The sequence below is a fragment of the Bubalus bubalis genome, chromosome 4 (genome assembly GCF_019923935.1).
Source record: "Bubalus bubalis isolate 160015118507 breed Murrah chromosome 4, NDDB_SH_1, whole genome shotgun sequence".
NCBI classification, from domain to species: domain Eukaryota; kingdom Metazoa; phylum Chordata; class Mammalia; order Artiodactyla; family Bovidae; genus Bubalus; species Bubalus bubalis.
This window is the reverse complement of record NC_059160.1, coordinates 25591242-25605394: the sequence shown is the minus strand read 5'-3', so window position 1 is coordinate 25605394 and position 14153 is coordinate 25591242. Positions and strand designations below refer to the sequence as shown.

At 37.1% G+C, this 14153-nt stretch overlaps 1 protein-coding gene across 7 annotated transcripts in view; it reads left to right on the top strand.

Moving 5' to 3' along the window:
* EPS8 (epidermal growth factor receptor pathway substrate 8) overlaps positions 1 to 14153 on the top strand; it is a 197936-nt gene that overhangs the window by 123637 nt on the left and 60146 nt on the right. For 6 of the 7 annotated variants that reach the window (XM_044941200.1, XM_006052379.3, XM_006052376.3 and 3 more), the window contains 2 exons: positions 2009 to 2082; positions 13053 to 13103. In XM_044941200.1, coding sequence (XP_044797135.1) covers positions 2009 to 2082; positions 13053 to 13103 — 125 coding nt within the window. The remainder of the gene's footprint in view (positions 1 to 2008; positions 2083 to 13052; positions 13104 to 14153) is intronic. The other variant, XM_006052377.3, reaches the window with a different exon arrangement.

Sequence of the window (14153 nt, the reverse complement as noted above, 5' to 3'; positions counted from 1 at the left end):
CATTAATTCCTGGATTATCTTTCTTAAAAAGTAGTTTGGATCATGTTACTTCCCTCTATAAAGAGAAGAGAAATTTAATTCTTAAGCTCTCTATTTGACTTCCTTGCTTCTTGAGCCATTCATCTCTGTACATCCCATTAGATGCTTATTCCTTCAGCAGCCATGCTGGTTCTTGAGCAAGATCTACATGCTTTTTTCCTCACTTAATTCTCACCTGCTTCTGGAGCTGCCTTCCATTCTTTTAGATTCTGCTTAAATGCCAGTCAAGTCTTCTTGAGCATACTTATAGAAACTTAGTCTTTTTTTGATGTTTTATCTATTAGTTTTACCCAGATATCACATTCTATAGTAACCATTTTACTTGTTGTATTAACAATACACTCCCTACCCCCACGTTTGTTGTTGTTTAGTTGCTAAGTCCTGTCTGACTCTTTTGTGACCCCATGGACTGCAGCCCACCAGGATCTTCTGTCCATGAGATTCTCCAGGCAAGAATGTTAGAGTGGGTTACTATTTCCTTCTCCTAAGGATCTTCCCAACACAGGGATCGAACCTTTGTCTTCTGCATTGGCAGGCAGATTCTTTACCACTGAGCCATCAGGGAAGCTACCCACCTTACTCCTCATTTTTCTAGATTTTCAGTTCAGTTCAGTTGCTCAGTTGTGTCTGACTCTTTGCAACCCATGGACTGCAACATGCCAGGCCTCCCTGTCCATCACCAACTCCCGGAGTTTACTCAAACTCATGTCCATTGAGCTGGTCATGCCATCCAACCATCTCATCCTCTGTCATCCCCTTCTCCTCTTGCCCTCCATCTTTCCCAACATCAGGGTCTTTTCAGATGAGTCAGTTCTTCACATGAGGTAGCAAAAGTATTGGAATTTCAGCTTCAACATCAGTCCTTCCAATAAATATTCAGGACGGATTTCCTTTAGGATTGACTGGTTGGATCTCCTTGCAGTCCAAGGGACTCTCAAGAGTCTTCTTCAACACCACAGTTCAGAAGCATCAGTTCTTCAGTGCTCAGCTTTCTTTACAGTCCAACTCTCATATCCATACATGACTACTGGAAAAACCGTAGCTTTGACTAGATGGACCTTTGTTGTTAAAGTGATGTCTCTGCTTTTTAATATGCTGTCTAGGTTGGTCATAACTTTCCTTCCAAGGAGCAAGCATCTTTTAATTCATGGCTGCAGTCACCATCTGCAGTGATTTTGGAGCCTGAAAAAAATAAAGTCTGTCACTGTTTCCCCGTCTATTTGCCATGAAGTGATGGGACAAGATGCCATGATCTTAGTTTTCTGAATATTGAGTTTCTAGATTTTAGGGCTTAATAAATGTTTACTGAGTAAATTTTAAAAATTTAAATAATGTTTACTTCACATAACAGTAAATTGGAAGTAGGGTATAGCTAGTCAGATTTAATGATAAAGTGTTACTTTTGTTAACTTCTCTTTAAGCATTTGTGAAAACAATAGTGTCTATTTTGCTATAGTTTAAATGACTGAGAACTTTTTAGAATTGGATCACTCAAAACTCAATTTAGTATGGTAAACTTAAATTTTTCTAAGCTAGCTTCAACCTTATTGAATCTCCATGGCTGTTTGTTTGTTTGTTTGTTTTTGAGTCTGTATTGAATTTGTTACAATACTGCTTCTGTTTTTATGTTTTGGTCTTTTTTTGTTGTTCACAAGGTATGTGGGATCTTAGCTCCTCTACCAGGGATCAAACCTGTACCCTCTGCATTTTGAACGCCAAGTCTTAACCACTGGAGCACCAGGGGAAGTCCCTTGGCTGTGGTTCTGACTTGGCATTTGAGAGAATCTATATTGGATCAGGATCCAATAGTCTATTTCTGGACAGAACCAGCTGTATAAACTCTATATACTTTTCTAAAAACACATGGTGATTGTGGTACACTGGAATTTGCATTTGTAGTTTTGACTTTTTATTGCTTCGTTTGGACTTTAACTCATCACACTTACCTTTTTATATTTTTTTATTACAGTGGCTACGGATCATCAGCCACCTTTTCCATGGACAGAGATCACAGTTCACGAACAAGTGCAAAGGCTCTCTATGGTATGTTCGTATATTTAATGGGGTATAAATACATTTCTGACTACTTTTGCAAATGACATGTTCAAAGCCACAGTTTGAACCTATGACTTGTTTATATTATTGGGAATGAAGTAGAGATAAATGCATAAGGATTATTCTAAAAATAATTTTTGTGGTATCTACCAAAGCCACAATCTCTACGGGCTGTCATACAATTTAGAACTACAGATGAAATGTATTCAGTGCTTTCTATGGAGACCTAAGTACCTTAGGTAGATTTCCCCATCTAATGATACGTGATGTGTTTGTTGATCTTCATGACTGATTCTGTTGATCATGGGCTGACAGCGGGACTTCTTCCTTACAGCTCTTGAACTTTGGGGGTAGCATTACAGTTTAACCAATAGCCCTTATGTAATTTCTTAGTGATCTTTCTCAAACTTCCATTGTCTTCCTTCTGTTCTCCCAGCTATAAATACTGTTTGTTTTTTTTTTTAACTTCAAATATAAAACAGAATTCAATACTACAAAGAAGTTGAGGACTCCTGAAACATATCACATGTGTTTAGGAAGACATTTGCTTTTATGGGATCTGTGTGGCCTTTTGTTACTGTATACCCATAGAGAATGAGACTAGTACTGGGGTGAAGAGCAGACTCTGGAGCCAGCCATCCTGGTTGAAATCCAGTTCTACCATTTATTAGATGAGTGATCCTGAACAAATTACTTTACCTATGTGTCCCTCATTTTGCTTATCTGTATAATGGGACTATCTCATAGGCTTGATATAAGAATTTAATGAGCTACTACATGTGAAATGCTTAGTACAGTGCCTGGCAAGCAGAAAACGCTGTATATATTTGCTATCGTTGTTATCAACTGTAGGAACCAATAGCATTTTCTCAAGTTGAAATTCTTTTCTTTTTATGTCATTCAGAGCTACAGAATTTTGGCTGTGGTAAAAATGACTCATTCCAAGATTTTGTGATTCTTTCTCTTCCTGTATATCCAGTGACTAGACTTTAGAACTCAAATGACACATCCATAAAATGGATTTTATATCATATACATTTTCCTATGACCTTGTCAATCTGGTTAGCTTTGGTTTCAGTTCTCTTGAGTACAATATTGTGACATTCTTACCATGCCCTAGTCATTATGAATTGTAGATCTAGAGAATATATTCAACAAATATTTATTTTGTGATTAATATGTGCCCAGAACAGGGCCAGTAATATATGTGCCCCAAACAGGGCCAATAATAAGGTCCCTTGACTTTATGAAACTTGCACTGTAGAGCATGACTTAAAGAAACTGAAAAGGGAAAAACTTTTTTTCTTTTTTGCAAAAATAATTCCTTCAGTCTTTCATTTCAAGATAGATACTTATTTGTTTCTGTGTGCCTGGCTGTGATCTTCACAGTCTTTACATGTCATTTGGTTCATTTCAAAGATGAATAAGAGACAGTCATTGGTTGGGCACTGTTTTGGTGAGGTGGACCTGTGCATGAGACGTTATAAAGTGCTGAATAAGCTCGGATGGCAACGAGGTACAGATGGTGGTGCAGTGGGGTCAGGTCTTCTATGTGAGTGGGGTGAGCAGGAGGAATTTCATGGAGAGGTTAAACTCTGAAATTCTCCAGGCATTTGTGGGGCTAGAGGATGCCTTAAACAGTTGTATTAACCCTTTTAAAAATAGACCCTAAGCTCCATGAATGTGGGCCACCTTTGCCTTCTTTGCTTAAGGATTCCCTAAGTTTAGCTCAGTGGCTAATGTATAACTTATGCTCAGTTAACACCTGTAGAATAAATATAGTGCATCAGTGAGTAGTAAACAGTTGAATACTAACTGGAGGGTTCAAGGTGGTACATCAGGAAAGAAGATCAGAAAAGCAAACACAGACCACATTAGAAAAAAACAATGCGCTGGCATCTGGACATTGTTTAAAAGGAATGACTGGTCAATGAAGTGCTTTAATGGAGGTGGGGGTGGAAGGGAGAATAATAGGTCTTATTTGTCTTGAATCACTCTGGTAGCAGGTGAGGATGGATTCAATGTATATGGATAGGAATAGATTAATCAGAGACCTAAATAATGTAGATAAGTCAGATATATAAATAATAACCCAAAGATTTTTGTTAAGGAGAAAGAGTATTAAGCTTTTCACAAATACTATAGATTCAAAGGTCTGTTTTCAGAAAGCTAAGACAGGAAAATCACTGCAGATGGTGACTGCAGCCATGAGATTAAAAGATGCTTACTCCTTGGAAGGAAAGTTATGACCAACATAGACAGCATATTAAAAAGCAGAGACATTACTTTGTCAACAGAGGTCCATCTAGTCAAAGCTATTGTTTTTCCAGTAGTCATGTATCGATGTGAGTTGGACTCTAAAGAAAGCTGAGTGCTGAAAAGTTGATGCTTTTGAACTGTGGTGTTGGAGAAGACTCTTGAGAGTCCGTTGGACTGCAAGGAGATCCAACCAGTCCATCCTAAAGGAGATCAGTCCTGGATTTTACACAGGATTGATGTTGAAGCTGAAATGCCAATACTTTGGCCACCTGATGCGAAGAGCTGACTCATGTGAAGACACCCTGATGTTGGGAAAGATTGAGGGAAGGAGGAAAAGGGGACGACAGAGGATGAGATGGTTGGATGGCATCACCGACTCAATGGACATGGGTTTGGGTAGACTCCAGGAGTTGGTGATGGACAGGGAGTGGTTCATGGGGTTGCAATGAGTCAGACACGACTGAGCAACTGAACTTAACTGAAGACAGGAATAAAGAATAAAAATTAAGACTCACTTTCAAATGTTAATATTTTGTATTGTGAGCAATTTCATGAAATCATTGCTCCAAGGATTGAATCTTTAGCTTTTTTTTTTTATTTTTTTTTTATTGAAGGATAATTGCTTTACAGAATTTTATTGTTTTCTGTCAAACCTCAACATGAATCAGCCGTAGGTGTACATAGGTCCCTTTTGATCTTCCCTCCCATCTCCCTCCCCATACCACCTCTTTAGGTTGATACAGACCCCTGTTTGAGTTTCCTGAGCCATACAGCAAATTCCTTTTGGCTATCTATTTTACATATGGTAATGTAAGTTTTCCATGTTACTCTTTCCATACATACTCTTTCTTACCCTCTCCTCCCCTCTCCCCATGTTCATATGTCTATTCTCTATTTCTGTTTCTCCATTGCTGCCCTGTAAATAAGTTCTTCAGTACCATTCTTCTTCTTCAGTACCATTCTTTTCTGATTTGAAAAGACCTTTGGGAAAGATTGGGGGCAGGAGGAGAAGGGGATGACAGAGGATGAGATGGTTGGTTGGCATCACCGACTCAATGGACATGGGTTTGAGTGGACTCTGGGAGTTGGTTGATGGACAGGGAGGCCTGGCATACTGCAGTTCATGGGGTCACAAAGAGTTGGACATGACTGAGCAACTGAACTGAATCATTCTTCTGGATTCTGTATGTATGTGTTAGAATATGATATTTATCTTTCTGACTCGCTTCACTCTGTATAATAAGTTCTAGGTTCATCCACCTCATCAGAACTGTCTCAAATGCATTCCTTTTCATGGCTGAGTAATATTTCATTGTGTGTATGTACCACAACTTCTTTATCCATTCATCTGTCGATGGACATCTAGGTTGCTTACATGTTCTAGCTATTGTAGGTAGTGTTGCAGTGAACAATGGGATACATGGGTCTCTCTGAATTTTGGTTTCCTCAGGGTATATGCCTAGGAGTGGGATTGCTGGGTCATATGGTGATTTTATCCCTAGTTTTTAAGAAATCTCCATATATCTTCCATAGTGGCTGTATCAATTTACATTCCCACCAACAGTGCAAGAGTATTCCTTTTTCTCTACACCCTCTCCAGCATTTATTGTTTGTAGATTTTTTTTTTTTTGGCATAATACAAGAACCATTTATTATTTCTCACGAGTCTAGGAGTCACAGCTCTGGTGACCTGGGCTGAGCTTGGTTTATCTTATCTGGGCTCACTGATGTGATGGCCATTCTGACCAGTGTGAGGTGGTATCCCATTGTAGTTTTGATTTGTATTTTTCTAATAAGGAGCGATATTGAACATCTTTTCATGTGTTTTTTAGCCATCTGTATGCCTTCTTTGGAGAAATATCTGTTTAGATCTTCTTCCCACTTTTTGATTGGGCTGTTTTTCTGTCATTGACTTGTATGAGCTGCTTCTGTATTTTGGAATTAATCCTTTATTAGTTGTTTCATTTTCTATTCATTTCTCCCATTCTGAGGATTGTCTTGCTTGTAGTTTCCTTTGCTGTGCAAAAGCTTTTAAGTTTAATCAGGGTCCCACTTGTCTACTTTTGTTTTTATTTCTGTTACTCTAGGAGGTGGGTCATAGAGAATCTTGCTTTGATTTATGTCATCGAGTATTCTGCCTATGTTTTCCTCTAAGAGTTTTATAGTTTCTGGTCTTACATTTAGGTCTTTAATCCAGTTTGAGTTTATCTTTGTGTTTGATGTTAGGAGGTGTTCTAATTTCATTCTTTTACATGTTGCTGTCCAGTTTTCCCCAGCACCATTTATTGAAGAGGCTGTCTTTGCCCCATTGTATATTCTTGCCTCCTTTGTAAAAAATAAGGTACCCATAGGTACATGGGTTTATTTCTGGACTTTCTATCTTGTACCATTGGTCTATATTTCTGTTTTTGTACCAGTACCATACTGTCATGATGACTGTAGCTTTGCAGTATAATCTGAAGTCAGGAGGGTTGATTCTTCCAGTTCTGTTCTTCTTTCTCAAGACTGATTTGGCTATTCGGGACCTTTTGTGTCTCCATATGAATTGTGAAATATTTTGCTCTAGTTCTGTGAAAAATGCCATTGGTAATTTGATAGGGATCATATTGAATCTATAGATTGCATTTGGTAGTATAGTCATTTTCACAATATTGAGTCTTCCTACCTAGGAACTGAATCTTTAGCTTTTAAGTAGTAAATTTTTATTCCCCCCTTTTTACATATAAAGCAAACTGGGGCTCCTTTCTAAGGTGAGATAATTTGTCAAAATAACATAAATTTAAAAATCTTGACTGTAAGAAAAAAAAGTAACAGTTAATTTGGGGTAGTGTGACAAAAATGAGCAGCATATAGGTAAACAGAAGACATAAATAGAGTGATGGAAACAGGCAAATGCAAGAGGCAATCATCAGGAAGAAAGAAGACTCAGCAGTGTGTTAGGCTTAGATGTCAGAGGGTTTTAAATTTCTTGAAGTTGCAGGTAACATTTCACTCCTCCTTGAAGCTAATACTCAGCTTTCCCTCTCAGCACACTGTCCACAAAGACACACATGTCCATTATGCCTTTTCTCTGACAGGTTCCCAGTAAATGCAGTGAGTGAATGGGATGAATGGTTACATGGATGAATGGCAGCATAGAAACATGTCCAGGTTTTGAACAAACCTCCTCTAGTTTATTCAACTGGAATATTCCAGTGGAAGCTCTAACTATATTTAGTTAATTTTAGGACTGTTTAGCCTCCCAAACTGCATAGTTTTAACTCTTCTTTTGTAATTAACATGCTGGTAAAGGAGAGATTTGTAATGTCATTTATTGTGTCACAGTGTATGCCTTTAAGATTTATCCTCTCTGATGATTAAACCAGTTGAATAAATCTTTCAAGAATTCACTCGCCTTCATGGGTGGCACATGGATTCCTCTGGGATGTGTGGGCATTATTTAGCATGCTGCAACATGAGTTTCACGGTAATGACCAGTTTTTTTATGTACCGAGCACAGGCTAGAGCCTGTGTCAGGAGTTTCATGCAGTTTGGTCTTTTTTATGAGAACACTTTTAAGTCTGACACCATAATGTACCGTTACGACTGCTTCAGTATCTCTCTCAGAGAGGCAGTGCATGGGTTTGGGGGGGCCATGTGATCCGTGGCTGAATCATAGCACTTCTACCAAAAGGGCCGCCTTTTTGAGCAAATGATTTAATCTGTTGGTCCCAGTTCCCTCAACTGCAAAATAGAAATGATGATAATATTGCTTCATATACATATAATATTGTGTATATGAAAAAATAGAAGTAGTGAACCCATCATAGTAGTGAGGAAGGGTATAGGACGGTAACTTTTAGTCATGGGTTCTCAGATGCATCAAATTTAATATTTTACTGTTAACTCCAAATAATGTCATACATCTCATCTCAGTGATACTTTGCCAGGAACAAGAGGTAATCTTCATCATATATTTTAAAGTTTGCACCCCAGCTATCACTAGAAATATTTTTTCATAAGTCCTATGAATGTGAACTGCACAATTATGATAATAAATTTGCTTCTTCTAGCTATATTCTTTAATTTATTCGAGGAAAATGGTTAAGTTGTGCGGCAGTTTTAATCACCCTAAACTGTCATTTATTCATTATTATACAAGAAATTTTTCTCTCTTTTTTTAAATTTTATTTTATTTTTAAACTTTACATAACTGTATTAGTTTTGCCAAATATCAAAATGAATCCATTAAAGCCAGCATGTGAGAGGCTCTGCATCAATAAAGTCCCTGACAACATAAGTAGGAAATATGTATTAATTTCTCTCTTCTACAGTTTCTTTCTTTTCTTATCTCACGGTGGTAACATTTCATTTGGCTGCCATTATCAGGGAATTGAAAATTTTATGTATTTTTTTTCCAGCTAGCCTGCCTGTCAAAGTCTTTTTTTAAGGGAAATGCTTGTTAAAAGCCTTAGACATTCCCTTCTGTTGGGGCGTGGCTCCTGTAACCCTTTGTCCATGACTCAGAGGGTCAGTGGCGCATACTCCAGCTTGTGTACTGTGAGACGCTCAGAGACTGCATTCCTTACCTTTGTTGCTGTTGTTGTTTAGCTGCTAAGTCCTGTCAAACTCTTTGCGACCCCATGGACTGTAGCCTGCTAGGCTTCTCTGTCCATGGGATTCTCCAGGCAAGAATACTGGAGTGGATTGCCATTTCCTCCTCCAGGGTATCTTCCTGACCCAGGGATGAAACTCATGTCTCCTGCATTGGCAGGTGGATTCTTTACCACTGAACCACCAGAGAAGCCCATTCCTTTACTTTACACCAAATCATACAGGATCTTTTCCCTTAGGAGTATTTGAAGCTGTTGTATATTCCTGTGTGGCTAGGCCCCATGCAGTTTTAATAAAGTCAGGTGAACTGTCCTTTGTTGGCAACATGCCTGCTTCTAGCTTTGCTTTTGATATATGTAGGGTAAGAAACTAATAGGAAATCTTGTGAGTATTACACATAGGTTGTAAGTAGGGAATAGAGGCATTAAAATGTGCAAATATTAACATTAGATATTATGACATCTCTGTCTCCCACTCGGAGGGCTTATTTTATTTAAGTGTGGGTTCTTTGCTGTGTTCTGAACAGCTGAACTTCCTCGAAAAGTGACTTTCCTTTAAATGAGCTAAGTTTGGAATGTGACAACTTGGCATAACTAACCAGATGTTTAAAGTCCTCCTGTCACCAGAAAAATATGTTTCACAGAATTACCAGTTAGTAATACTTTATTGTCATGACCTACATTTATTATATTGTTGGGCGGTGATGTAGTAAAAGATAAATATGACAGGCAGTCTCTCAAGTTTCATTTTACTTGAAGTTTGAATACTGTTGTTATGTTAACATGTGGAAAGGTATATTTATTTTTTTCTTGCTTTTCTTTTTTGTTTTCATGGAGGTACTGGTAAAGTGAGCATCAGTAATCTGTTTTCTGTATGCTTCATTTCTGTATAACTGACTGTAAACTTTGCTGTATTTTTACACAGTGCTCAACTCATGTACTCAAATATACTGCTTTTCTTAATAGATATTGACCCACATATTTTCTGTTTTGTTCTTATCTTTCTTTTTCTTTCAGTTCTTAGTTTGGAATTATTAGTCTCTTTAATTGTCCCATTTGAAGTCTAGGAGAGGTCTTATAAATTCAGGTGGCACCAAAGGGTTAAAACCCACTTCTCTTATTTCCATCCTCCTTGTTGACAAGGTGTAATTTACTTGGAAAAAATACATAGTTTAAGAAAAAACATTTTTAAAAACTGTAAGTAAAAGGCTCTTGACTATATATTACCAGGAGGTTGGGCAATGTTAGAGTCGACATCCAGCTTCATAGAGTATGTCAAAGTGCATGAGACTCAAAAAGACAATTTAGGAATTTTTCTATGTTATCTGAAAGTTTTAAAGCTTTTTTTTTCTCCTTGGGGGATGAGCTGTTTTAACAACTTGTTGGACCAGGCAATAAAATGAATTCTTAAATAATGTGGTTTTGTAAAAATGACCTTGTTTGTTTTTTAAAAGTGATCTTGATGCACTGGGACGACCCAGAGGGGTGGTATGGGGAGGGAGGAGGGAGGGGGATTCAGGATGGGGAACACGTGTATACCTGTGGCAGATTCATGTTGATGTATGCCAAAACCAATACAATATTGTAAAGTAATTAACCTCTAATTAAAATAAATACATTTATATTAAAAAAAGACTGATTTGTCAATCTTGCTTATAGTTGCCTACATCATGAGAGCTTGTAATTATTACTCACTACTTCTTACTGATTCCCGCTAAGCCACCTCTCCTGTACAGAAATTAAACACTAAAATAATGGGAAAGGAGTTCTCCTTTCCTATGGCTGAAAGTTTCTATAAGTGTAAAGTAGTATGAACAATAACGTATTGTTTTACTTAGAGGAGTACTTGGCAGCTACTTTTATGTTTGGCTTCCCTGGTGATTAGCTAGTAAAGAATCCACCTGCAATGCAGGAGACCTGGGTTTGATCCCTAGGTTGGGAAGATTCCCTGGAGAAGGAAAAGGCTACCTACTCCAGTATTCTGACCTAGAGAATTCCACGGAGTATATAGTCCGTGGGGTCGCAGAGAGTCGGACACGACTGAGTGAGTTTCACTTTCACTTTTATGTTACACTTTTTCTTTTTAATAACCAAATTCTTACTTTCTGAGCAGCACTTTGTTTTCAGAGAAAGAGAAAATAACAATTTGTTTTCAGAGAAAGAGAAAATAACAATTTTCTGAATATTAGCTGTTTCAAATCTTGCCATCTTATGTGTAAACAGCAATATAGGCGAACGAGAATTAGGTGTAAATGCTGAGACCTGAGTATTGTTATAGTGGTCATTGTACTCATTGAAGAGTTAAGTGAAACCTATTTTTTTTTTAAATAAGACATTTTGGGGGTCAGTTTTAGGTTCACAGCAAACTTGAGGAGTACCAAGATTTTCCATAAACCCCCACAGCCTAGCCTCCTCCACTGTCAGCAGCCACCTTCAGAGGAATACAGCTGTTAGATTTGATGAACCTATAGTGATACATGAGAATCATCCAAAGTTCACTGAAACCTAAGTTTAACTACCTGGTCCAGACGTAAAATAGCAGTTTTCATGGCACTGTATCAGCTCAATAACACTAAAATAATGCATAAAGAATTTCCGTCTTTGCTAACTGAAGCCACCTAATTCCATCCTTTGGGTTTGTGTATTCTGGTCCATGGAATAAAGCCGTTATGAAAAACAGCGAAGCACCGTCAACGGCACTACAATCAAGTAGAGTTTGTTCCTAACTCTAATTGTATCAGAGAGAGAGACTATTTGACCATGACTTACACTCTTAATTTGGAAAGAAAAAAACTTCACCTTAGGAGGTGGTAGTTGAGTTGGCCTTTGTACTGATTTTGGAATAGTAGTTTCCAACCTTGGAATTAGAATGAAAAAAATTAGAATTTCCTGGAGAGCTTTTACAAAGCCCAATGCTCAGACTGCATCCTAGACCAACTACATTAGAATCCTGGGCTGTGCAGTGTGGGTGGGGGAGGGCGTGCGGTGTTTTTTAAAGTTCCTTTTCTAATGTGCAGCCGAGGTTGAGAACCATTTCTTAGAGAAAGTGATGAACCTTGATAGAGACTTTATCTTAAGTATCATGGTGACTTTATTGAGGCTTTCCATACTGTTTTAGAGCTGTGGGTGAGATAGTTCAGGTTTAGGAGCATAAGTACTATTTACCGCTGTACTTGAGAGTACATATGGTTTTCTTAAAAAATAAATATTACTCTAATTGCCTTTTAAGAGCTTTATTTCAAAATTTTCTATTAAAATGTTCATAGTAACTTTTATTCATTGACTTAAATCACTGAAACTACTAGTTTATTTGTAAATCCATTTTATGGCATTTACACATTTTTAGGATTTTTAAAAGGTGATTTCTTGTAACACATACATATTATTTATTGTATAACACTGGAGAGAAAGAGCTTAGGAATTCCTCCAGTGGATCCTTAATTTAGAATATTAGGAATGGTACCTTATCTTTCAGTTAGCATCATACTGTTTATGAATGCTATCAAACAGTGTTTTCTACTTCTGTAAAGTATTTTTCTGTAGGATTGAGAAACTATGTGTAGGGAAATTTGGGGGAACAAAGTTTTATTGTTTTGTAATGACAATATTTAATTACAAAACATCTAATAGTTTTTATCTTCAATTGTGTTTGCCATTCACTTAACTGAAAAACTCAGTTAAGCATTTGAACATCCCAGGGTTGCCATATCGATATGGGAGACCATGGCAACTGCTGCCATTTCTTTTATGGTCCTGAGGCCAGACAAAAGGAAACAGAACTGCCCTCATGTTCTGAGTTGGGCATGGAGAATTGTGTTAGAATATGATGAACCGGTGATTCTGAAATACTGATTCTTTCTAAAAGTGTTTTTCTCAGACGTGTCCCTGAATGAAATATTGACTTTTTAAGAGTTATCATGGGTTAAGAGTTACCATCAAGTATCCATTTGTTCATATTTCACATTGATTAAACCTTGGCTAATAATCAGAAAAATTATGGTTGTTCACTCTTAAAAAGGTGTAAATTAAGGTTTATGTTTTGTCATACTGGAATAGAAAATTTAAGGTGAAATCAGATGTTTGTTTTTGGTGACATTGTTTTGGTAGGACCAGATGGATCATACTTCTTCAGATCATCGTCCAAACAAAAAAAGAAAGGTAGCAGATGGTGAATGTTATAGTGTGCCCATTTTTAGTAAATAACTTTCATGCTGCAAAAGCAAAATCAGAATGTATTGGAATAATATCAGAGTGATATAGTAAAAGGCATTTATAGTCTCACCTAAGCTTTAAGAAAAATGTATGCCTGTGGCGGATTCATTTCAGTATATGGCAGAAACAATACAATATTGTAAAGTTTAAAAATAAAATAAAAAAAAGAAAAATGTAAATGAAAAGTTGTAACTTTCATAGGTATTGTGAAACCGAAAGTTATCGTTTTAAAAAATCCTATGTATTAACTTTCTGAGTTAGTATTTTTGTACTTACTTTGCTTTTATGTTCAGCAGAACTTTTCAATTTCTGTTGTAGCAAAATCAGAACATTTCTATATTACCTGAAACAAACAGGTTTACATTTGGATAAAAACATGGTTATTAGGAGAGCTAAGGTGTGTTTATGTGAGAGGTAGAGACAGAGGCAGAGAGAGAGAGAGAATAAATTTTACTGCTGTAGGAATCACGAAACGTGAGCTTATTTAACCCTCGTATTTACAATAAGGGCGCTGAAATGCAGAGTTTTGCCAAAATCAGTCTCCTACTTAGTGACAAGAGACAAAAGCGATAATCCAAACTTTTCTGCTTCCCACTTAGAGTGTTTTCACCACAGGAAAAAAAAAATCAGGCAACCCCAAATTTACAAAGGATCAAGTTGCTTGATTAGAAAGCAACAAGTAGAAAATATTGGCGTCACATATTTTATTTTGGTTTTGCAGCATTTTGCAAAAGAAAAACAGGTTGCTTTTTGCTTTTTTATTTAGTTGGTGCAGTAACTTTCTACCTAACTTTCTTATTTTTTTCTAACAGCTTTTACCTACAGTTCTGAGTATCACATTTGTGTTCTGTAGATGTGTGAATATTAGAGTTAAATGGCATTGAGTGTGATTGAATCATGTTTTGAATCTCCTCTAACCTGCTCCATAGTGTGGATATGGTGAAACGTGTGCCTTGCAGTGTCTATTATTTTAATAATGTAGTCTAACTCATATAA